Source organism: Oncorhynchus keta, chromosome 9, assembly GCF_023373465.1.
Source record: "Oncorhynchus keta strain PuntledgeMale-10-30-2019 chromosome 9, Oket_V2, whole genome shotgun sequence".
NCBI lineage: Eukaryota > Metazoa > Chordata > Actinopteri > Salmoniformes > Salmonidae > Oncorhynchus > Oncorhynchus keta.
The window spans coordinates 12,562,092-12,587,847 of record NC_068429.1 but is presented as its reverse complement, the minus strand read 5'-3'; the positions used below and the strand labels follow the sequence as shown (position 1 = coordinate 12,587,847).

The window sequence follows — 25,756 nt, the reverse complement described above, 5'->3', positions numbered from 1 at the left end:
TGGGGTGTGTGGCACATGCCTAAGCCTGTCTGTCTGCGCACAGTGTGTGTGTGTGTGTGTGTGTCTGAGCACAGTGTGTGTGTCTGCGGGAGAGAGCGAGAGAGCGAGAGAGAGTGTGTGTGTATGTGTGTGACTGTGTGTATGTGTGTGTGCCTTCATCAGTATGCAGCTGGGCAGAGTGATGCCGGTACGTCAGGTGCATTCTCAGTGCAGCGGGAAAAATATAAACAAGAAAACGAAGGGAAGGGAAAAAGGGGGAAAGGAAGGGGGAGAGAGATAGAGGACTTAAGGGTGAAATAGAGAGAGAACTGAAGGGTGAAAGAGATAGAGGACTGAAGGGTGAAATAGAGAGAGGACTGAAGGGTGAAAGAGAGAGAGGACTGAAGGGTGAAAGAGAGAGAGGACTGAAGGGTGAAATAGAGAGAGGACTGAAGGGTGAAAGAGATAGAGGACTGAAGGGTGAAATAGAGAGAGGACTGAAGGGTGAAAGAGAGAGAGGACTGAAGGGTGAAAGAGAGAGAGGACTGAAGGGTGAAAGAGAGAGAGGACTGAAGGGTGAAAGAGAGAGAGGACTGAAGGGTGAAAGAGAGAGAGGACTGAAGGGTGAAAGAGAGAGAGGACTGAAGGGTGAAAGAGAGAGAGGACTGAAGGGTGAAATAGAGAGAGGACTGAAGGGTGAAAGAGAGAGAGAACTGAAGGGTGAAAGAGATAGAGGACTGAAGGGTGAAAGAGAGAGAGAACTGAAGGGTGAAAGAGAGAGAGAACTGAAGGGTGAAAGAGAGAGAGGACTGAAGGGTGAAAGAGACAGAGGACTGAAGGGTGAAAGAGAGAGAGGACTGAAGGGTGAAAGAGAGAGAGAACTGAAGGGTGAAAGAGAGAGAGGACTGAAGGGTGAAATAGAGAGAGGACTGAAGGGTGAAAGAGATAGAGGACTGAAGGGTGAAATAGAGAGAGGACTGAAGGGTGAAAGAGAGAGAGGACTGAAGGGTGAAAGAGAGAGAGGACTGAAGGGTGAAATAGAGAGAGGACTGAAGGGTGAAAGAGATAGAGGACTGAAGGGTGAAAGAGAGAGAGGACTGAAGGGTGAAAGAGAGAGAAGACTGAAGGGTGAAAGAGAGAGAGGACTGAAGGGTGAAAGAGAGAGAGGACTGAAGGGTGAAATAGAGAGAGGACTGAAGGGTGAAAGAGAGAGAGAACTGAAGGGTGAAAGAGATAGAGGACTGAAGGGTGAAAGAGAGAGAGAACTGAAGGGTGAAAGAGAGAGAGAACTGAAGGGTGAAAGAGAGAGAGGACTGAAGGGTGAAAGAGACAGAGGACTGAAGGGTGAAAGAGAGAGAGGACTGAAGGGTGAAAGAGAGAGAGGACTGAAGGGTGAAAGAGAGAGAGAACTGAAGGGTGAAAGAGAGAGAGGACTGAAGGGTGAAAGAGAGAGAGGACTGAAGGGTGAAAGAGAGAGAGAACTGAAGGATGAAAGAGAGAGAGAACTGAAGGTTGAAAGAGAGAGAGAACTGAAGGTTGAAAGAGAGTGAGGACTGCATCTCACACCCACACAGTCACATTTCACACAAACATAAAACGTGCCTACTACGTTCATCTAATGATTTCTATTCTAAAGGTCATTTCAACCATTTAGACCAAAATAAGCAACTGTAAAAGTCTCAAGGAAAAATGCTTATATCTACAATTACAATTAAGTTGAGCACAGCTCTCCCATCTCTGGCTTCAATACGAACGTAGCTTGCTACATGTCCAAGAACACAAAATAAATGCCACCAACAACAGCATGACTTAGAAGTCAAAGCTTCAAGGAAGATAGAAGAATGCTTATGACCTACAATTACAATAGTGTCAAGTCCATCTCATGACCACGAAAACAAAATAACTGGCATCAACTACACAAAGCTGAACATCTCAATTCCTCAGACATAGTGTATCATGATGGAGAATGTGATATAACAGTCAAGGAGACTAGTCCTTGGTGGGTTAGAGACTTGGACTTGAATGGGAGTCCATAGAGTTACCATGACATGCAGGAACAATGATAAACAACGAAACAATGGTGCTTTCAGAATTAGGTGGTGTTTCTGTATAAAGAGACCAGTGTTTAGGCTGATATCCCTGGTGTTTCTGTATAAAGAGACCAGTGTTTAGGCTGATATCCCTGGTGTTTCTGTATAAAGAGACCAGTGTTTAGGCTGATATCCCTGGTGTTTCTGTATAAAGAGACCAGTGTTTAGGCTGATATCCCTGGTGTTTCTGTATAAAGAGACCAGTGTTTAGGCTGATATCCCTGGTGTTTCTGTATAAAGAGACCAGTGTTAAGGCTGATATCCCTGGTGTTTCTGTATAAAGAGACCAGTGTTTAGGCTGATATCCCTGGTGTTTCTGTATAAAGAGACCAGTGTTAAGGCTGATATCCCTGGTGTTTCTGTATAAAGAGACCAGTGTTTAGGCTGATATCCCTGGTGTTTCTGTATAAAGAGACCAGTGTTTAGGCTGATATCCCTGGTGTTTCTGTATAAAGAGACCAGTGTTTAGGCTGATATCCCTGGTGTTTCTGTATAAAGAGACCAGTGTTAAGGCTGATATCCCTGGTGTTTCTGTATAAAGAGACCAGTGTTTAGGCTGATATCCCTGGTGTTTCTGTATAAAGAGACCAGTGTTAAGGCTGATATCCCTGGTGTTTCTGTATAAAGAGACCAGTGTTTAGGCTGATATCCCTGGTGTTTCTGTATAAAGAGACCAGTGTTTAGGCTGATATCCCTGGTGTTTCTGTATAAAGAGACCAGTGTTAAGGCTGATATCCCTGGTGTTTCTGTATAAAGAGACCAGTGTTTAGGCTGATATCCCTGGTGTTTCTGTATAAAGAGACCAGTGTTTTGGCTGATATCCCTGGTGTTTCTGTATAAAGAGACCAGTGTTAAGGCTGATATCCCTGGTGTTTCTGTATAAAGAGACCAGTGTTTAGGCTGATATCCCGGGTGTTTCTGTATAAAGAGACCAGTGTTAAGGCTGATATCCCTGGTGTTTCTGTATAAAGAGACCAGTGTTAAGGCTGATATCCCTGGTGTTTCTGTATAAAGAGACCAGTGTTAAGGCTGATATCCCTGGTGTTTCTGTATAAAGAGACCAGTGTTAAGGCTGATATCCCTGGTGTTTCTGTATAAAGAGACCAGTGTTTAGGCTGATATCCCTGGTGTTTCTGTATAAAGAGACCAGTGTTTAGGCTGATATCCCTGGTGTTTCTGTATAAAGAGACCAGTGTTAAGGCTGATATCCCTGGTGTTTCTGTATAAAGAGACCAGTGTTTAGGCTGATATCCCTGGTGTTTCTGTATAAAGAGACCAGTGTTTAGGCTGATATCCCTGGTGTTTCTGTATAAAGAGACCAGTGTTTAGGCTGATATCCCTGGTGTTTCTGTATAAAGAGACCAGTGTTTAGGCTGGTCTCTCTAACTGTACCTAGAAAATCCCTCCGTCCCCATCTTAACAACAAGGTGACTGATTGTGGTCAAAGAGGATTAGATAACTCAAACACACACATCTGGGAGACAGAGAGAGAGAGAGAGAGGACAGGGGCACATACTGTACATTAACACAGTCAGTACAGAAACACACACACACACACACACACACACACACACACACACACACACACACACACACACACACACACACACACACACACACACACACACACACACACACACACACACACACACACACACACACACACACAGATACACAACTGGAATAACAACAGATACACATACTGGAATAACAACCTATACACATACTGGAATAACAACATATACACATACTGGAATAACAACATATACACACTCTGGAATAACAACATATACACACTCTGGAATAACAACATATACACACTCTGGAATAACAACATATACACACTGGAATAACAACATATACACACTCTGGAATAACAACATATACACATACTGGAATAACAACATATACACACTCTGGAATAACAACATATACACACTCTGGAATAACAACATATACACACTCTGGAATAACAACAGTTGTGTGCAAGCTAGAGGTCAAACCAGAACCTAATAAGAACAGCAACAAGCCTTCTTTACACACACATTCTCTCAGACACAGTTCCCTAGAAGATGTACACACACACACACACACACCGTGACAAACAGGTTCCTGGTACTCACACAGAAACACATTATGCTGTCCCTCATTCCTCATCGAGACGGTCGAGCATACTGATGACATCACAATGTTATCAGCTGGAGAAGTCTCCGGAGCCATGGCAGAGAGCAGAGCAGGATGCTGCTAACGCTAGGCTAACGCTAGCCCCCTTAGGTTCCCTATCCAGCACGTACATTTACTGTAGCCTGCCTACCGTGTGTACAAAACATCTGCCTGAGACTGGCTCCCTGCGACTGACATTTTGGATCTAAGTGAGAAGCTTTCCAAGAGCCTGCCTGCATGCTGCTACTGTATCTGAGCAACTGTGGGGCAGCTTGTCTGACTTAGCTGCTCCCAGGGCAGAACACACAGCTAAACAATAAATTTAACATTTACTCATGGGAGTACATAACCTAGACATAAGAGATGTACACTTGGAGATTCGAGCTACCTAAAAGCATCAACAAGCAACCACATGTAAAGGACTGAGTAGGAAGTGGTATAACCCAAGACAGCAGTGCTGTAAGCATGTTCATATAAACAAAGGGATTCAACCTGATACACCCATATAAACAATGGGATTCAACCTGATACACCCATATAAACAAAGGGATTCAACCTGAAACACCCATATAAACAATGGGATTCAACCTGATACACCCATATAAACAATGGGATTCAACCTGATACACCCATATAAACAAAGGGATTCAACCTGAAACACCCATATTAACAATGGGATTCAACCTGATACACCCAAATTAACAATGGGATTCAACCTGATACACCCATATTAACAATGGGATTCAACCTGATACACCCATATAAACAATGGGATTCAACCTGAAACACCCATATAAACAAAGGGATTCAACCTGAAACACCCATATTAACAATGGGATTCAACCTGATACACCCAAATTAACAATGGGATTCAACCTGATACACCCATATTAACAATGGGATTCAACCTGATACACCCATATTAACAATGGGATTCAACCTGATACACCCATATTAACAATGGGATTCAACCTGATACACACATATTAACAATAGGATTCAACCTCACACACCCATATTAACAATGGGATTCAACCTGAAACACCCATATAAACAATGGGATTCAACCTGAAACACCCATATAAACAAAGGGATTCAACCTGAAACACCCATATAAACAATGGGATTCAACCTGATACACCCATATTAACAATGGGATTCAACCTGATACACCCATATAAACAATGGGATTCAACCAGCAGTATTACTGTTTTCTGCTTTCCAACAAACATCATCCTCTGCATGATAGTCAACAATATGTCCACCTGTAACCTTCATATCTGTCATGTGACTGTGGACAAGAAGAGAACAGCTCATAGGTGAAAGGTACTGAGTGCAGTGCAGTTGTACTAGGAAGTATTTCTTAACTCATAGATTAAATTAAGTTCTGTGAATATTTTGTCTGGTACACTAAATGAGCACTGCGTATATGGGTGTAGTAATATCATATGGGTGGTGTAGTAATATCATATGGGTGGTGTAGTAATATCATATGGGTGGTGTGTTATCATATGGGTGGTGTAGTAATATCATATGGGTGGTGTAATATCATATGGGTGGTGTAGCAATATCATATGGGTGGTGTAATATCATATGGGTGGTGTAGCAATATCATATGGGTGGTGTAGTAATATAATATGGGTGGTATAGTAATATAATATGGGTGGTGTAGTAATATCATATGGGTGGTCAAGTAATATCATATGGGTGGTGTGGTAATATAATATGGGTGGTGTAGTAATATCATATGGGTGGAGTAGTAATATCATTTGGGTGCTGAAGTAATATCATATGGGTGGTCGGTTAATATCATATGGGTGATGCTGTAATATCCTATAGGTGCGGTAATATCATATGGGTGGTACAGTAATATCGTATGTGTAATTAGCTAATATTATATGGGTGGTGAGGTAATATCATATGGGTTGTGTTGTAATATAATATGGGTGGTGTAATACCATATGGGTGGTGTGATATGATATGGGTGGTGTAATATCATATGGGTGGTGTAGTAATATCAAATGGGTGTAGTAATATCATATGGGTGGTGTAGTAATATCATATGGGTGGTGTAGTAATATCATATGGGTGGTGTAATATCATATGGGTGGTGTAGTATCATATGGGTGGTATAGTAATATCATATGGGTGGTGTAATTTCATATGGGTGGTGTAGTAATATCACATGGGTGGTGTAATATCATATGGGTGGTATAGTAATATCATATGGGTGGTGTCATTTCATATGGGTGGTGTAGTAATATCACATGGGTGGTGTAATATCATATGGGTGGTGTAATATCATATGCAGGCTATTATTAACGGTCAGATTTTTAACTTGAGTTATAACCTTTGGCTGTAGTTGTGTTATGTTGTCATGATGGTGCTGATGTTCTTTATATCTAAGTGTTTAACTGGGCTCAGAGAGAGGAAGGTGACTGGGCACTTACGATCACACTCTGTATCCTCCTCTCAATCCCACTTTAAGACATAGACCTTGGTCCCAGACCCTGTAGGTCTACTGTAAAGCTCTATCTCAAAACTAAATCCACTACCCAACGCCATGCCCACAAACCTATGGCAGTTCACCTAGTTCACCCATTGTCTAGATAGTCTTAGTAGTAATAATTAGGTAGATAGTGGTCCTACCTTGGTGGAGGCCATCTCGCTGACAGAGTGTCTGGTCTGCAGGGTCTCCAGCTGGTCCAGGCACCAGTCCAGCTCCTCCAGCGTCTCTGTGGCCAGCTTCTGGTAGGCCTCCTCTGGAGGGGGGAGACAGGGGTCGGAGGAAAGGGGAATAGGGGGTAGGGGAACGGGGACAGGTAGGGATGGTGAATGGTGGTGGTCAGTTTTGAGGCGTTTGACAGGGGTGTGCGACGTCATCTCTTGCGTTTCGTCGGTGGTGATGCCATAGACGAGTGCAATGCCCGGGTTGCCTGAGTGGATGCATAGGTGACTCTTCATGGTTAGAGGGGCTTGAAGAGCAAAAAGTGTCTACGGTGATGATAGCTTCCCCACAGAGATATTGAACAGGGGAAAATACTTGTCTCTGAGATGGTCTCTGGCTGTAGCTAAATATCTTTCATAAGTGTCAACAATCACCCTTCAGTCCCTCTCTCAGTCCTCCAGAGAGTAGTTACAGTAGTACTTGAAGTAGTTATAGAATCCCAAGAAGAGAAAGTTACACAGAGTGTAGTTCTGGTATCCACAATGGACCATTCTACAATCCAGAGTGAGACGTTTTAGAATCCACAACATACAGTTCTAGAATCCACAGTTCTAACATCTAGGGGAAGTTCCACAGTGTTACACTAGAACGAGTCCAGCCTTGCAAAAGCCCTGATGGGAAAGCACAGCAAAGCTGCCCCCATGCTCCACGAGCTGAAAACAAAAAAGCACACATGGAATCCAACGCCTACACGAAAATCTTTCGACGGTCTGGACAGAGTTGTGCTCTATCCAACCCAGAGGATTCCCAGATTTGGGACAGCAGGAAAATCCGTCTCTCACATCTCTACACAATCAACACTCTTCCCAGGGATATCCAGAAGGAAAGACAGGAACACTTCCTCAGCCTACCGTGATGAGGAGTCATCGACAAAGGAGAAGTCTAAGACAAAGCCAAGACCCCCTTTCCAAACACACACACACACACACACACACACACACACACACACACACACACACACACACACACACACACACACACACACACACACACACACACACACACACACACACACACACACACACACACCTCCTCTAAAGACAGAGAACCACATTCGTAGCCCACAGACACACACACACACACACACACACACACACACACACACACACACACACACAGAGAGCCACGGTTGAGTTTATTTTCTGTCTCAAATCCCCTGTCCTCCCTGCATCGACGACACAATGACGATGACCGCTGCTCTGACAGATGGACAGTCAGACAGATGGAGAGAAATGTTTAAGCGGGTCTGACTGTGGATAAAGCAATACGTCAGTAGGAGGGATGGCTGACTCAAAAAGCATGAGTTGAAAATGCTTGCTTCCTGTGAAAACACTGCTCAGCACACAAGAAGAGCCGGACTGGAGTAACAGACTACCCGGACTGGACTGGATTCACAGGTTCAGATCTGAGCCCCTAACCACTGATACAGGGTCAGATGTCTACTGAACCCCCTCCAATGGTTAAAGTTGGTGTATAGTTAGTGTAATCTGTACCTATATCTGTAGTTAGGTTAGTATCTAACGGTTAAGTTTGATGGATATATCCTGTTCGAAGACTTCGCATCCTTCCTTCCTCCCTTCCTTAAATCACTAAGGCATGATTTAACCTATCCAATCATGTTCTAGAACAGTGATATGACTATATGACTTGTGGTTCTGACTATGAAAACAGACAAAGAAAACATGATGACATACACATAAGCACGCACACAGACAGTCACTGAGAGCATTCCGCCAGTGGCATTATGAATAGTAGTCAGTCAGGCTGACTACTCCTCATGATTAATCCTCATTAGGAAATGATGCAGGGGTATTTCCGCTCAGCCACATATTCCCTGTGTTTTTACCTAATCCTGGATTAGGGCAGACAACGCTCTAGTCATCTGGAAATGTTCTAAATCTAAGATTTGTGGTGGAGCGTAGTTACGCTTCTAAACATATTAATGCTGCTATGTGTTGAGTTGTTTTAAGTTGTGTGTGCAATATATATATATATATATACTTCACTAAGTGGCGCAGTGGTCTAAGACACTGTATCTCAGTACAAGAAGCATCACTGCAGTACCTGGTTCAAATCTAGGCTGAATCACATCTAGCCGTGGGCTGTGATTGGGAGTCCCACAGTTGGCCCAGCATCGTCTGGGTTTGGCTGGGGTAGGCTGTCATTGTAAATAGGAATTTGTTCTTAACTGTAGGTTGTGGTGATGGACATGTGATGGACAATGAAAGAGTAAGTGAGAGGAGGATAGAGCTACAAAGAGACAGAGTAGAAAACCAAAATACATTTCTCTCTGCATCCACCCCTTTCTCATAGCCTTTGCTTGTGTCTCCATCACCATCTTTGTTTCTCTCTGCATTCTCCTCATCTCTCTTCCCTTTTCTATGTATTTATTTATCTCGCTGTGCAGACAGTCAGTGGCTGGGCTGGGGGGTTTTAGAAGCTTAAAAACAGGGGTCCTCTTGAAGCAGGGGTCCTCTGTCCTTGCTGGCAACATCTCCTCTGACGTCAATAGCATCTCTCTCTCTCTCTCTCTCTCTCTGTCCTTCAAATGGCTGTGCAGAAAGTCAGTGGCTGGGCTGGGGGGTTTCAGAAGCTTAAAAACAGGGGTCCTCTTGAAGCAGGGGTCCTCTGTCCTTGCTGACAACATCTCCTCTGACGTCAATGGCATTCTTCTCCTGCTCAGCGAGACACACCGGGCCCGCCCCTCTCAAGGAAACGGCAAGGGCTCATGCTAAACCCTGGACCGGCGCTATAGAGGATCAGGAGTCCCAAGCAATTGTCACCAAAACAGTGGTGCTTGGTAGAATTAGCTAACGGACTAGTTAGTAAGCTAGCTCGGGGTTTCTCATATCTCTACCAAAGTTCCCCTAGTCAATCCCTTATTTAATGTAGACTGCAGTAGTAGCACATCACTGATTAGTTGACCAGTTGAATCAGGTGTGCTGGTACTGAGAGATCCAGTACTGTGTATGGGTAGTCTAGGAGAGGTTTGGGAAACACTACCATAGGGGACGGACATGTAGGTGCCCCATAAATTTAACACTTTCACCGCTTTTCAGATGGCTGATAACATTTTTTTTTTTTAAAGATGTCTTCATCCTTGTTTGATGGAAGACAACAGGGGTATGGTAATTGAATAAGGCGACATATGATCAAATGATGAATTCATGAACACATCTGACTTAGAATAATATTTCTCTTTATGAATCTAATTAAACTTACAGTAAGTCTTCGGGTCACCAGTATTGACACATATACATTAATTAACCCCAACATCAGCATTGATGTTATTAGGCAACATGGTCACATATGTTCGGTATACTTGGAAATAAAGAGGGCGGCTATTTAAATAAACACTATACAAGTGGACGCCCCTTCAAATGAGTGGATTCGGCTATTTCAGCCACACCAGTTGCTGACAGGTGTATAAAATTGTGGGGTGGCAGGTAGCCTAGTGGTTAGACCATTGGGCCAGTAACAAACAGGTCGCTAGATAGAATCCCCAAGCTGACAAGGCAGTTAACCCACTGTTTGTAGGCGGTCATTGTAAATAAGAATTTGTTCTTAACTGACTTGCCTAGTTAAATAAAAAAATATTAAAAAATTGCCATGGGTGTTGCCTGGAGTGGTTTAAAGCTCGCTGACATTGGACTCTGGAGCAGTGGAAACGCATTCTCTGGAGTGAATTAATCACGCTTCACCATCTGGTAGTCTGACAGACAAATCTGGGTTTGGTGGATGCCAGGAGAACGCTACCTGCCTGAATGCATAGTGCCAGTTGTAAAGTTTATTGGACAAATACTTTTCTGGGGCTGTTTTTCATGGTTCGGGCTGGGCCCCTTAGTTCCAGTGGAGGGAAATCTCAACACTACAGCATACAATAATATTTTAGACGATTCTGTGCTTCCAAATTTGTGGCAACAGTTTGGGAAGGCCCTTTCCTGTTTCAGAATGAAAATGCCCCCATGAAAAAAGCGAGGTCCATACAGAAATGGTTTGTCGAGATCGGTGTGGAAGAACTTGACTGGCCTGCACAGAGCCCTGACCTCAACCCCATCTAACACCTTTGGGATGAATTGGAACGCTGACTGTGAACCAGGCCTAATTGCCCGACCTCACTAATGCTCTTGAGGCTGAATGGAAGCAAGTTCCCGTAGCAATGCTCCAACATCTAGTGGAAAGTCTTCACAGAAGAGTGGAGGCTGTTATAGCAGCAAATGGGGGACCAACTCCATATTAATGCCCACGAATTTGGAATGAGATGCTCGCGATCCTTCACAACTTTTGGCCATGAAGTCTAGTCTAGAGCTCATCCTCCACATAATCAAGTGGAATCAATTAGTATTAGCGGGTGCCAAGGATCAAGCTGGGTCTGGATTATTCTGGTTAATGGACTAGAATGGTACCATTACTTTTCCCAGTGGCTTCTTTTACAGATCCAATACAACTTCACTATGCAACAACGGAAATGGCACGGGTACAAAACACACACACACAAACTTTAGAACGTCACAAGTCCTCTGTCAGTCAGCTATGCTAGAGACTAAGGTACAAATCTGTCGTTCTGCCCCTGAACAGGCAGTTAACCCACTGTTCCTAGGCCGTCATTGAAAATAAGAATGTGTTCTTAACTGACTTGCCTGGTTAAATAAAGGTTACAGACACCAGTGTGGGATCATTAGATGTTCATGATAGCCCTACAATAACATGGCAAGTGGTATTCAAGGTCAAATCTGTATTACAGTCAAACAGTTGAGTTAAGAAAAGAAACCAATCTTAAAGACCAGTGTATTACTGCCCTTTGAATCATCAACTTTAAAGATGCTTTAGAAAGCACAACAGGGCACCAATGTGTAAAACATGCTCTTTGTCTCCCTCTGCTGTATACATCTGGTACTGGTGTTGCAGTACCAACGCCATCACTCACCATGTAACTCCAATAGTAACACCACCATCACTCACCAATGCACCCCAGAAGTCACTACAGTCCCCAAACACTTAAAACATGTCTCCTTTTCTCCTTTATACCATGGGGCTGTAACTGATCCATACATATACAGTGGGACAAAAAAAATATTTAGTCAGCCACCAATTATGCAAGTTCTCCCACTTAAAAAGATGAGAGAGACCTGTAATTTTCATCATATGTACATTTAAACTATGACAGACAAAATGAGAATTAAAAAAAAATAAGAATTTATTTGCAAATTATGGTGGAAAATAAGTATTTGGTCAATAACAAAAGTTTATCTCAATACTTTGTTATATACCCTTTGTTGGCAATGACAGAGGTCAAACGTTTTCTGTAAGTCTTCACAAGGTTTTCACACACTGTTGCTGGTATTTTGGCCCATTCCTCCATGCAGATCTCCTCTAGAGCAGTGATGTTTTGGGGCTGTTGCTGGCAACACGGACTTTCAACTCCCTCCAAAGATTTTCTATGGGGTTGAGATCAGGAGACTGGTTAGGCCACTCCAGGACCTTGAAATGCTTCTTACGAAGCCACTCCTTCATTGCCCGGTTGGTGTGTTTGGGATCATTGTCATGCTGAAAGACCCATCCACGTTTCATCTTCAATGCCCTTGCTGATGGAAGGAGGTTTTCACTCAAAATCTCACGATACATGGCTCCATTCATTCTTTCCTTTACACGGATCAGCCGTCCTGGTCCCTTTGCAGAAAAACAGCCCCAAAGCATGATGTTTCCACCCCCATGCTTCACAGTAGGTATGGTGTGCTTTGGATGCAACTCAGCATTCTTTGTCCTCCAAACACGAAGAGTTGAGTTTTTACCAAAAAGTTCTATTTTGGTTTCATCTGACCATATGACATTCCCCCAATCTTCTTCTGGATCATCCAAATGCTCTCTAGCAAACTTCAGACGGGCCTGGACATGTACTGGCTTAAGCAGGGGGGACACGTCTGGCACTGCAGGATTTGAGTCCCTGGCGGCGTAGTGTGTTACTGATGGTAGGCTTTGTTGCTTTGGTCCCAGCTCTCTGCAGGTCATTCATTAGGTCCCCCTGTGTGGTTATGGGATTTTTTCTCACCGTTCTTGTGATTATTTTGACCTCACGGGGTGAGATCTTGCGTGGAACCCCAGATCGAGGGAGGTTATCAGTGGTCTTGTATGTCTTCCATTTCCTAATAATTGCTCCCACAGTTGATTTCTTCAAACCAAGCTGCTTACCTATTGCAGATTCAGTCTTCCCAGCCTGGTGCAGGTCTACAATTTTGTTTCTGGTGTCCTTTGACAGCTCTTTGGTCTTGACCATAGTGGAGTTTGTAGTGTGACTGTTTGAGGTTGTGGACAGGTGTCTTTTATACTGATAACAAGTGAAAAAAGGTGCCATTAATACAGGTAACGAGTGGAGGACAGAGGAGCCTCTTAAAGAAGAAGTTATATGTCTGTGAGAGCCAGAAATCTTGCTTGTTTGTAGGTGACCAAATACTTATTTTCCACCATAATTTGCAAGTAAATTCATTAAAAATCCTATAATGTGATTTTCTGGATTTTTTTTCTTCTCATTTTGTCTGTCATAGTTGATGTGTACCTATGATGAAAATTACAGGTCTTTCTCATATTTTTAAGTGGGAGAACTTGCACAATTGGTGCCTGACTAAATACTTTTTTGCCCCAATGTATATATTTATTTTCACCTTTATTTAACCAGGTGGGTCCGTTGAGAACAAGTTCTCATTTACAACTGCGACCTGGACAAGATAAAGCAAAGCAGTGCGACACAAACAACACAGAGTTATTTATACATGGGATAAACAAACATACAGTCAATAACACAATATAAAATTATATATACAGTGCAAATATAGTAAGATTAGGGAAGTAAGGCAATAAATAGGCCATAGTGACGAAATAATTACAATTTCGCAATTATACACTGGAGTTATAGACGTGCAGAAGATGAAAGTAGAGATACTGGGGTGCAAAGGAGCAAAAAATAAATAACAATATGGGGATGAGGTAGTTGGGTGGGCTATTTACAGATGGGCTGTGTACAGGTACAATGATTGGTAAGATGTTCTGACAGCTGATCCTTAAAGTTAGTGAGGGAGATTAAGACTCCAGCTTCAGTGATTTTTGCAATTCATTCCCGTCATTGGCAGCAGAGAACTGGAAGGAAAGGCGGCCAAAAGAGGAGTTGGCTTTGGGGATGACCAGTGAAATATACCTGCTGGAGTACGTGCTACGGGTGGGTGCTGCTATGGTGACTAGTGAGCTGAGATAAGGCAGGGCTTTACCTAGCAAAGACTTATTGATGACCTAGAGCCAGTGGGTCTGGCAACGAATATGAAGCGAGGGCCAGCCAACGAGAGCATACAAGTCGCAGTGGTGGGTAGTATATGGGGCTTTGGTGACAAAACGGATGGCACTGTGATAGACTACATCCATGTTGCTGAGTAGAGTGTTGGAGGCTATTTTGTATATTACGTCGCCGAAGTTGAGGATCGGTAGGATAGTCAGTTTTACGAGGCTATGTTTGGCAGCATGAGTGAAGGATGCTTTGTTGTGAAATAGGAAGCCAATTCTAGATTTCATTTTGGATTGGGGATGCTTAATGTGAGCCTGGAAGGAGAGTTTGCTGTCTAACCAGACATGACATGATTGGATAAGTGAAAGCCTATTAACCAATCCAAACCTCCCAGATCCAGATCTGTAATCATTGCAAGGAATGAAGGAAGGATGCAGGATGCACTGTATCAGAACCGAGCCAGATGTGCTCCTTGTCATATGACAAACCAACAAGACTGGGTCTTGTTCATTAGGCATCAAACAGAATAAAACTGACGTAAAGAAGGAGTGACTACCTGGACTTATCTGATAAGAAATGCTAATTTCCATTTTCCGTCGCGTGCTCTTATGAACACGACACTGGACTGAGGCCAACCAAAACATTGTCCTCTGGCACGGCTCAATAGCAAATGTTCCCACATACAAACACTTCAGAGGATCAGCGTCAAACCCAATGAAACGCAGGCATTCCAAGGTCAAAGTGGACAATAGAAGCCCCAAAAACCATGCGTCCTCCCTGTGGATTCCTCCTTCTGTAACCAAACAAATTTCCTGATTTTACTGGACAACAACACAGAAAGGTATTGTACATGCTACTGCAACGCCTGCTGGAAGATGTTTGTAGATTACATATGATGCCCACGGAGGAAAATGGTTGGTCAATTCAATTCACTACATGGATCTTCATGTGAAAGAAAGCAACTGTCAGTTCACAGAAAGAGGTCCGCTGTCATATCAGTTCACTTGGTTTCAGTACCGTGTGTGTGTGTGTGTGTGTGTGTGTGTGTGTGTGTGTGTGTGTGTGTGTGTGTGTGTGTGTGTGTGTGTGTGTGTGTGTGTGTGTGTGTGTGTGTGTGTGTGTGTGTGTGTGTGTTGGTCTTACCTGAGAAAGAGGACTTGGTGATGGGTGGTTGTTGGTTACACATAGGGGACCGCCTGTTAAAGGTAGCCACAGAGAAATAAGGGTTTGATCAGGGATGTATGTCCCTCTCTCTCTCTGTCTGTCTCTGTCTCACCCCCCTCTCACTCTCTCTCTCTCTGTCTGTCTCTGTCTCACCCCCCCTCTCTCTCTCTCTCTGTCTGTCTCTGTCTCACCCCCCTCTCACTCTCTCTCTCTCTGTCTGTCTCTGTCTCACCCCCCCCCCCTCTCACTCTCTCTCTCTCTGTCTGTCTCTGTCTCACCCCCCCCCTCACTCTCTCTCTCTCTGTCTGTCTCTGTCTCACCCCCTCTCACTCTCTCTCTCTGTCTGTCTCTGTCTCACCCCCTCACTCACTCTCTCTCTCTCTGTCTGTCTCTGTCTCACCCCCCTCACTCTCTCTCTCTCTGTCTGTCTCTGTCTCACCCCCTCACGCCCTCTCTCTCTCTCTCTGTCTGTCTCTGTCTCACCCCCCCCCTCACTCTCTCTCTGTCTGTCTCTGTCTCACCCCCTCACTCTCTCTCTCTCTCTCTGTCTGTCTCTGTCTCACCCCCCTCCCTCTCTCTCTCTCTCTCTGTCTCTGTCTCACCCCCCACTCACTCTCTCTCTCTCTGTCTGTCTCTGTCTCACCCCTCACTCACTCTCTCTCTCTCGGTCTGTCTCTGTCTCACACCCCCCTCTCTCTGTCTGTCTCTGTCTCACCCCCACTCACTCTCTCTCTCTGTCTGTCTGTCTCTGTCTCACCCCCCACTCACTCTCTCTCTCTGTCTGTCTCTGTCTCACCCCCCACTCACTCTCTCTCTCTCTGTCTGTCTCACCCCCCCACTCACTCTCTCTCTCTCGGTCTGTCTCTGTCTCACCCCCCTCTCACTCTCTCTCTCTCTGTCGGTCTCTGTCTCACCCCACTCACTCTCTCTCTCTGTCTGTCTCTGTCTCACCCCCCCACTCACTCTCTCTCTCTCTCTCTCTCGGTCTGTCTCTGTCTCACCCCCTCTCACTCTCTCTCTCTCTGTCTGTCTCTGTCTCACCCCCCCTCGCTCTCTCTCTCGGTCTGTCTCTGTCTCAACCCCTCCTCTCACTCTCTCTCTCCGTCTCCGTCTGTCTCTGTCTCACCTCCTCTCTCTCTCTCTCTCTCTCTCTCTCTCTCTCTCTCTCTCTCTCTCTCTCTCTCTCACTCACTCACTCACTCACTCACTCACTCACCACTCACTCACTCACTCACTCACTCACTCACTCACTCACTCACTCACTCACTCACTCACTCACTCACTCACTCACTCACTCACTCATACATTTTAGCAATACACTACAATGAATATACTCACTTGTTTGAGGCTCTATCTTGTTGCAAGTTGGTTAGTGCAGCAAAGTTATTCCGTACCGTTCTCAAACTAGCCAGTACCTACACAGGGTGGAGTACAGCGGGACACATCGGACACTATGTGACATCATGTCAACAGCAATAACGTCTATAAACAATGTCTTAGTGTATCAAAAACATGTCAGCCTTCGACATTATCTGAAGCAACTTGTACTGAGGTAAGAGTCAGGTCCTAAAAAATGATAAAGGTTTACCCAGCAGGCAAAACCTGGTATATGGTTTAATGATGTCATTTTCATCAGTTTTGCCCACTGGGGCAAAAGTGAAAGTGGAGCACATGGGCACTGACCTGTGCAAATGGTGTGACTATCAAGTCGTCGCCATGGCTGTAAGAGAGGAAGAGGAAGAGGAGGAGGAAGAGGAAGATGGTGTATTTACAATGTGAAAGCATACACATCCCAGTCCTCCTATCTCATTGAAAAAAGAAATGTGAGGAAAATCAAATTCGTGTTAAGATATCACATGCATTTGTCAACACAGATTAACCATATACGGAGATAGAAAAAATATATATACAATATACACTTACCCTGACAGTTTATTAGGTACACCACCCTGTTCACGAAAATGAATTGCTAACTACAGACAGTGAGTGACTTGTCCGTGGCTTGTTATATAAAGCAGGCAGACAGGCATCGAGGCATTCAGTTACTGTTAGATTGAACGTTAGAATAGGCAAAACGAGTGACCTGTGTGACTTTGAGTGTGGTATGATTGTCGGTGCCAGGCGCCCCGGATCCAGTATCTCAGAAATGGCAGCCCTCCTGGACTTTTCACGTACAACCTTGTCCAGGGTTTACTGATAATGGTGCAACAAACAAAAAACATCCAGTCAGCTTGTTGACGAGAGGTCAAAGGAGAATGACAAGAATCGTGCTAGCCAACAGGCGGGCCCGCAAACAGAGAGATAACGGCGCAATACAACAGTGGTGTGCAGAGCGACATTTCAGAACGCACAACTCGTCAATCCTGGTCATGGATGGGCTATTTCAGCAGACGACCACACCGAGTTCTACTCCTAAGCTAAAGACAAGAAGAAGCGTCTCCAGTGGGCACGCGATCACCAACACTGGAAAATTGAGTTGAAAAACATCTCCTGATCTGATAAATCTCGGTTGCTGTTGCTTCATGTTCAGTAAGTAACATCAGTCCATGGACCCCTCCTGCCTGGTATCAATGGTACAGGCTGGTGTACTGGTGTGTGGAATGTTTTACTGGCACACGTTAGTTCCCTTGATACCAATTGAGTAACAAACGTTTCCAACACTTTTTGTAGAATGCATGCCTTGAAGAATTCAGGCTGTTCTGGAGGCAAGATGGGTGTACCTAATAAACGGATGATTTTTTAAATATATTAAAAGTAGTTGTATTGTATTGGAATATAGGGTTTGTCTGTGTGACAAGGTACAGCAAGGCAGGAGGAAAAGCATACGGTGTCAAACAAAGATTCAAAACATGAGTTTAATGAAAGTAGTCATCCTTTTGCACCAGTGAATGCAGAAGTATCAGATGTTTGGGGAATGTGCGATCAGGACCGTTGATGCAGCCTGAATGCTGACATCTTGACTTAGGTCTTCTGTTGTGCCATCATGTGCCCATACATGTAGGTGTGTTTGAAACACAATCAACTATGAAATAAAATAAGGCTAGGCCCCTTTTTTCTCAATTTCCGCCTGAATGACGTGCCCGAAGTAAACTATCTGTTGCTCAGGACCTGAAGCCAGGATATGCATATAACTGGTACCATTAGTAATAAAACACTTTTAAATTTGTAGAAATGTTAAAATAATGTAGGAGAATATAACACAATAGATATGGTAGGAGAAAATCCAAAGAAACACCAACCAGAATGTTTTTGAGAGAGAGACCATGCTCTTACAATGGCAAGTATAAGGGCACACTCAATTCTATATCCCAGGATGAAATTCCTATGGCTTCCACAGGGTTTCAGCAGTCTATATTCAAGGTTTCAGGCTTGTAACTTCCAAAACTAATAAGAAATATCCGTTTTAGTACAGGGACACAGTCTTGAAAATTTGTGTTTGCGCGCGCCATGAAGAAAGGACGCACCTGCAAAAATTGGTTTCCTATTGAACATAGTTCTTTCCGTAAGAAATATTATAGTTTGATTACATTTTAGGGTATCTGAGGAGTAAATAGAAACTTATTTTGACTTGTTGAAACAATGTTTAGGGGTAGATATTCAGATTCATTTCTATGCATGTTGCACAAGTGGATTACTCAAAACGATGGCACTAACTAAACAGACTTTCTGGGATATAATAGAAGCATTTTATCTAACAAAACAACACTACATGTTATAGCTGGGAACCTTTGGATGACAAATCAGAGGAAGATTTTCAAAAAGTAAGAGAATATTTAATCGCTATTTGTAAATTTATGAAACGTGCCAGTGGAAAAATATTTTTATATGGGGCACCGTCCTCAAACAATCGCATGGCATGCATTCACTGTAATAGCTCCTGTAAATCGGACAGTGCAGTTAGATTAACAAGAATTTAATCTTTCAACCGATATAAGACACTTGTATGTACCTAAATGTTTAATATTTATAATTTTTATGATTATTTATTTGAACTGTGTGCCCGCTATACCCTTTTGCACTGAATATATCTCTTAATGACCTTAATTATCAATTCCTCAGTCCATGTGTTACAAAACCGATAAACTAGCCTATTAATATTGTTGCACTCGCTAAGTCTAGGGGTCTTAGGCCTAGTTAACTGGTCTGTAACCCTCCATATAATATCACAATGTAGCTGGAGTGTTTCGGCACTTGTCCCATTCTGTTGTTGACAACTACTGACTGTCTGTCCATATGGAGGAGCTGTGAAACTCTTAGGCAATGAAGGACGTGTACTCTCCCAAAGGTCAGGGCTAAATACATCCTCTGACAGAGAGACGAGGACAGTTACAGCCGCTAAGAAAGCTATTCTCTCTCACAGTCATTGCATTCTATGGCCTCATCTGTCTCCCTCCATGTCGCTACTCCCTCTCTTTCTACTGTATCTCTTCCACTCTGTCTCTATTCCCCCAAGTTTTTCTACCCACTGTTGGTGTCCACAATGGAGATCTTAGTACCCTTCTCTCTCATTTCTATTGGTTACTGTTTAACACAACCAGGGCTCTATTTGAACAAACCTAATTCAATGGGAAATCTTAGCAGGAATATTTGAGCTATTTTCACAACCAGAATTATGGGTGGAGTAGCTGGCGGTGGCGAGAAAGGGCTGGGCTTTGAAGAATAAATAGGTTGAAGGTGTGTAGAGGCTTGACCCCTCCCTGTTGTTCTGTCTGTCTCACTGCCCAATAAGAACGTGCTGCATGGCTAAATATGTGGTTGCTTCAGGTTGTGTATTTACAGTCTTTTATATATTGCATGAAATGTTAGTCCGTTATAACACAGTTTGTTAAATAGCCTACAGAAACAAAATGTAGGCCTATCTCATATTTGCTAAATATGTTGAACATGCTTATGAACAGTAATTGCATGGCTTCAATATCAAAATATATTGTAAACATAGCATTTGCACTGATTTTAGGCCTACTGTAAAATGCATTATGTCTGGGCCATGGACAAGGATTACATTCACTATTGATGAGACTTAAAAAGACAGTGAATACATTTGATCAAGTTCTAATAAAACAAAACCACCACTTGTTTTAAACAGGCTGTGTCTAAACATAGTTATAGGAACCATATTTGCTCCCAGTGGGCGTATAATATGTAAGAATATGGAAGGTTTTACACACATCCAAACGTTTCACAGGAGCCAGAAAAAGATCCAATATAAAGAGAAAGGAGAAATGTCCACTCACTGCTACTGCTCCCAAATATATATATAGTTATAGCTTTCCATCGGCTGTAAATGTGTGCGTAACTGGTGGCAGGGAAGTCAGACGCAGGAGAGCAGAACTTGGTAATAGCCGGAGCAGTTTAATATCAAAACCAACGGCATAAAGAAATAGACAACATGGGTACAAAACCCGACACGCACCAGTCAACATGTGCACAAGCACTTACAACAAACAATACCACACAAAGACATGGGGGGAACAGGTGGTTAAATACACAACAATAAATGAGGGAAATGAAAACCAGGTGTGTAGGAAAACAAGACAAAACAAATGGAAAGTGAAAAGTGGATCAATGATGGCTAGAAGACCGGTGACGCTGACCGCCGAACGCCGCCCGAACAAGGAGAGGAACCGACTTCGGTGGAAGTCGTGACATCGGCATTGATATGGCCAGTAGTGACTGGAGTGAAAACAGACTGTAGTTCAAAGTAAACAAACACACATCTTTTTTTTTTGCTGTTTTTTTTTTTACCCCCTTTTCCTCCCAAAGTTTGATCTTGTCTCATCGCTCAGCCAATGGGCTCGGGAAGTGAAGGTCGAGTCATGCGTCCTCCGAAACATGACTCGCCAAACTACGCTTCTTAACCTCTCTTGGGTAGGGGGCAGTATTTAGAATGATGAATGAGGTGCCCAATTTAAACTGCCTGTTACTCAGGACCAGAAGCTAGGATATGCATATGTATGGTAGTATTGGATAGAAAACACTCTAAAGTTTCCAAAACTGTTGCAATAATGTCTGTGAGTATAACAGAACTGACATGGCAGGCAAAAACCTGGGGAAAATCCATCCAGGACCTGGGATATTTTTGATGTGGGTACTTTTCAATTGAATGCCTATACAGTATGTAATGTATTGGACCCAGATTGCAGTTCCTATGGCTTCCACTAGATGTCAACAGGCTTTAGATATTGTTTCAGGCTTGTATTCTGAAAAATTAGGAAGAATGAGACCATTTTCTAAGTGGACTGTAGAATGAACCAGAGCTGTTTCGGGCGTGTTTGACCGATTGCGCGCAGTTCGTTGTTTTTCTATTGAAGACGCTATTGTCTGGTTGAAATATTATCGATTATTTAGACAATAGACAACCTGAGGATTAATTGTAAACATTGTTTGGCATGTTTCGACAAACTTTACCGGTACTATTAGAATGTATTTGTCTGCATGTCGTGACCGCCTTTGAGCCAGTGGATTACTGAACAAAACGAGCCAACAAAACAGAGTTTTTGGGACATAAAGAGGGACTTTATCAAACAAAACAAACATTTATTGTATAGCTGGGACTCTTGTGACTGCAACCATATGTCATGACGTTGGACTCTTTGAGTATAGCAAGCCCCATCTCTCTCTCCCTGCCTCCCCCTTGCCTCCTTCAACTAGGTTGCTGTGGTCAAAGAGGTCGTAAATTCCTGAGAAGACCCTGCCACATGGCCACACAGTATAGAGAGAGTAGATTTTCATGGAGAACAAAGGAAATCCTTCCACCTCACAGAACTTGAGGTACGAACAAATTTCATGTTCCGGAGAAGGTAAAAAAAAAAGTACAAAAGATTGGTGAAGAATCCAGCTACTGGTCCGTTTGTCACAACTTGGGGAAGCTCATGGGAGACGGTGTGGCCACATTACCATAACACTGTTTATATAATAGCCTCAGATATGAGGTGTACATCTAATTGTATAAGATGAATGAGTGAGTATGATACTGTTGTAAAATTGTGTAATATGATTTTGGACTGTTTATTGAAGGAAAACTCAAAAAGGGGATTGGTCTGGCGTCCTGGGACAGCCCTTTTCTGCCTTCCGAATAAAACCCCCACTCGGGTTTTCGATCAGAAGGCCGAGCTTACCTCAATTACGAGATGGCTAAATGTTGCAGACCATGTTTTTCTCCATTAGGAGCACAAAGGTTGTAGACCATTGCTGAGTATTTTAACCAAACCACGTGGTTAAACTCTTAGACTATCAATACCGACAGAATAAGAACATGTCTTTGATATTAATTACTAGTCTGCAGCTAGGAATTCGGTATCATTGAACGCGAAGAACGACAACCGCCGAAACATCCATTCTATAACGAAACGAATGAATGTCACTCTGAACTATCCACTATAACCACGACAGAGAGAGAGAGAGAGGGAGAGAGATGGACAATTCTACAAAAGAAACAAACTTTTCACCAGCGATCAAGACGACACACTGAGCGTAAATATATATATTGATTGAAATTGTTCCCGAATGAGTGAGCTTTCATGTGCAAAGGATTAGCATTTCAATTGTTATAATTATCACTCTGTAGTGACTTCTTAGTCGAACATTTCATGTAACCACGTGTTTGTTTGTTTGTTGGTTGGTTTATGCATTTCTGTGAATTACTTAGTTAGTAATAAATAAATGATTTAAGACAATTGATGTATGGATGACTCATAGTGAAGACTGGGTTCATGCAGATAGCCAACAATTTACAACGTTTGTAATGAGACTAAAGTGAGGTAAAGTAAATAATTAATTAATTAGAAGACTAATTGATCAGATATAATATCAGAAAAGATATTTTAGGAAATGTTAACTTTGTAATCTGAATATTTTTGCTTGGTGCCCCGACTTCCTAGTAATTATGGTTACATGATTAATCAGTCTAATCGCGTAATAACTAATTACAGAGAATCTTTGATAAAAAACTATCAGTCTTCAGTGATAGTAAAGACGCGACACATATGAAGATCATCAAAGGTAAGTGACTCATTTTAAATCGCTATTTCTGACTTTAGTAATCCCTTTACTTGGTTGTAAAATGTTTGAATGCTTTTGTAAGCGGGGCACTGTCCTCAGATAATCACATGGTATGTTTTTGTAAGTGGGGCACTGTCCTCAGATAATCACATGGTATGCTTTTGTAAGCGGGGCACTGTCCTCAGATAATCACATGGTATGCTTTTGTAAGCGGGGCGCTGTCCTCAGATAATCACATGGTATGCTTTTGTAAGTGGGGCAGTGTCCTCAGATAATCACATGGTATGCTTTTGTAAGTGGGGCAGTGTCCTCAGATAATCACATGGTATGCTTTTGTAAGTGGGGCAGTGTCCTCAGATAATCACATGGTATGCTTTCGCCGTAAAGCCTTTTTGAAATCTGACAAAGCGGCTGGATTAAGTTCATCTTTAAACCAATGTATAACACTTGTATTTTTATGAATGTTTAATTTGACTATTTCTGTATTTTGAATTTGGCGCTCTGCAATTTCACCGGATGTTGGCCAGGTGGGACGCTAGCGCATAGATGTTTTAACACCCATCCACTTAACCCGGAAGCCAGCCGCACCAGTATGTTGGAGGAAACACTGTTTAACTGACGACCAGGGTCAGCCTGCAAGCGCCCGGCCCACCACAAGGAATCACGCGATAAGCCAAGTAAACCCTCCCCTAACCCGGACGACGCTGGGCCAAACCCTCCCCTAACCCGGACGACGCTGGGCCAAACCCTCCCCTAACCCGGACGACGCTGGGCCAAAACCTCCCCTAACCCGGACGACGCTGGGCCAAAACCTCCCCTAACCCGGACGACGCTGGGCCAAAACCTCCCCTAACCCGGACGACGCCAAGTCCTGTGGGACTCCCGATCACAGCCGGTTGTGTTATAGCCCGGGCTCGAACTTACACGTGGATTCAGCACCACACACATCTATCGGAATTCTCGCGATTTGACAGGTCCAACAGAGGAAAGTGGAAAATGCATTTCATTGACAAAATGATAAACGGAAAACAATAAGCAGTCTTTTAAATAACTTGATGTTCTGACACCTTTTATGCAATGGGCATAATAAGTCCAACCTTTTCACAGAAGCTGGACAAAAATCATGTACAATATGAATAAAAAAGGGTAATGTCTGATGACTGTTTTCTGCTTGTGATATTTTCATAAACATTGGTGATTTACATATGGCTACTGTGTGGGTGTCCGATGTAGAAATGAATGGATGTAGTATAGCCTGATGTAGTAGCCTGGATGTAGTATAGCCTGGATGTAGTATAGCCTGGATGTAGTAGTCTGGATGTAGTAGCCTGGATGTAGTATAGCCTGGATGTAGTAGCCTGGATGTAGTATCCTGGATGTAGTATAGCCTGGATGTAGTAGTCTGGATGTAGTAGCCTGGATGTAGTATAGCCTGGATGTAGTAGCCTGGAGGTCGGTCTTAAACATCCCTAGTTGCGCTGTCTGAAATTGGCATATTGGCGCATGTTTTTAAGGACACACCTCAAAAATAGAGCCCCCCTTCTCTCAACTATCTGTTCTATCCTAATGTAACAGTATAACTTTAGACCGTCCCCTCGCCCATACCTGGGCTCGAACCAGGGACCCTCTGCACACATCAACAACAGTCACCCACGAAGCATCGTTACCCATCGCTCCACAAAAGCCGCGGCCCTTGCAGAGCAAGGGGAACTACTACTTCAAGGTCTCAGAGCAAGTGACGTCACCGATTGAAACACTATTTAGCGCGAACCACCGCTAACTAAGCTAGCGTTTCACATCCGTTATACTAATACTTATCTCCCTGCCTCTTTCTTTCTCAGCTCTATCAGTTTCTAACCCTCTCTGCCAAGTTCTTTCACTCTCTACCCTCGCTCTCTCCCCTCAGTAGCTCCTGACTGTCTCTTGCTTGCCCCAGAAGTGGTGTCAGAGCTACTTGGGTTAGTTTCATGGGAGAACCGATCGATTTCCCCAAATGTGTCTTTGGCCTTGGACATATTGACCCTTGCTTAGAGAATGAGGATAGTTGAGACTAGCATAGTTGTATTACTTACTGCTGTGTGAAGCTAAAGTTTGAGTTTAGCTAGAGTTTTGGCCTAAAAGGTTCTTCTTTGGCTCGTATGAGCATTTTAATGAAGACTTGTTTACAGTTGAGTTTCTGCAGATATTACAGATTTTTTTTAACAAAAACTTTCTGAGCAAATTGTTCAACAACAACGGATGAGAAGGATGAATCTTCCTTCGCCACAAGTTTCTCAACTTCAAGTGTCAATTGTTTTTCAGCAACTGGTGCATAGAATCCCCTCTACTTACATTTACATTACATTTAAGTCTCAAACAGAT

General features: G+C 43.2%; 1 protein-coding gene across 12 annotated transcripts in view; it reads right to left on the bottom strand.

Annotated features, from left to right (window-relative positions):
• LOC118388049 (cAMP-specific 3',5'-cyclic phosphodiesterase 4D-like) overlaps positions 1-25,756 on the bottom strand; it is a 469,033-nt gene that overhangs the window by 51,713 nt on the left and 391,564 nt on the right. For all 12 annotated transcript variants that reach the window (XR_008142771.1, XM_052525216.1, XM_052525217.1 and 9 more), the window contains 4 exons: positions 17,078-17,114; positions 16,733-16,809; positions 15,374-15,426; positions 6,882-6,994 (listed from right to left, as the gene is read on the bottom strand). Coding sequence is in view for 11 of the 12 variants with exons in the window: in XM_052525216.1 (XP_052381176.1) it covers positions 6,882-6,994; positions 15,374-15,426; positions 16,733-16,809; positions 17,078-17,114 (280 nt within the window). In the remaining variant the exon portion in view is untranslated. The remainder of the gene's footprint in view (positions 1-6,881; positions 6,995-15,373; positions 15,427-16,732; positions 16,810-17,077; positions 17,115-25,756) is intronic.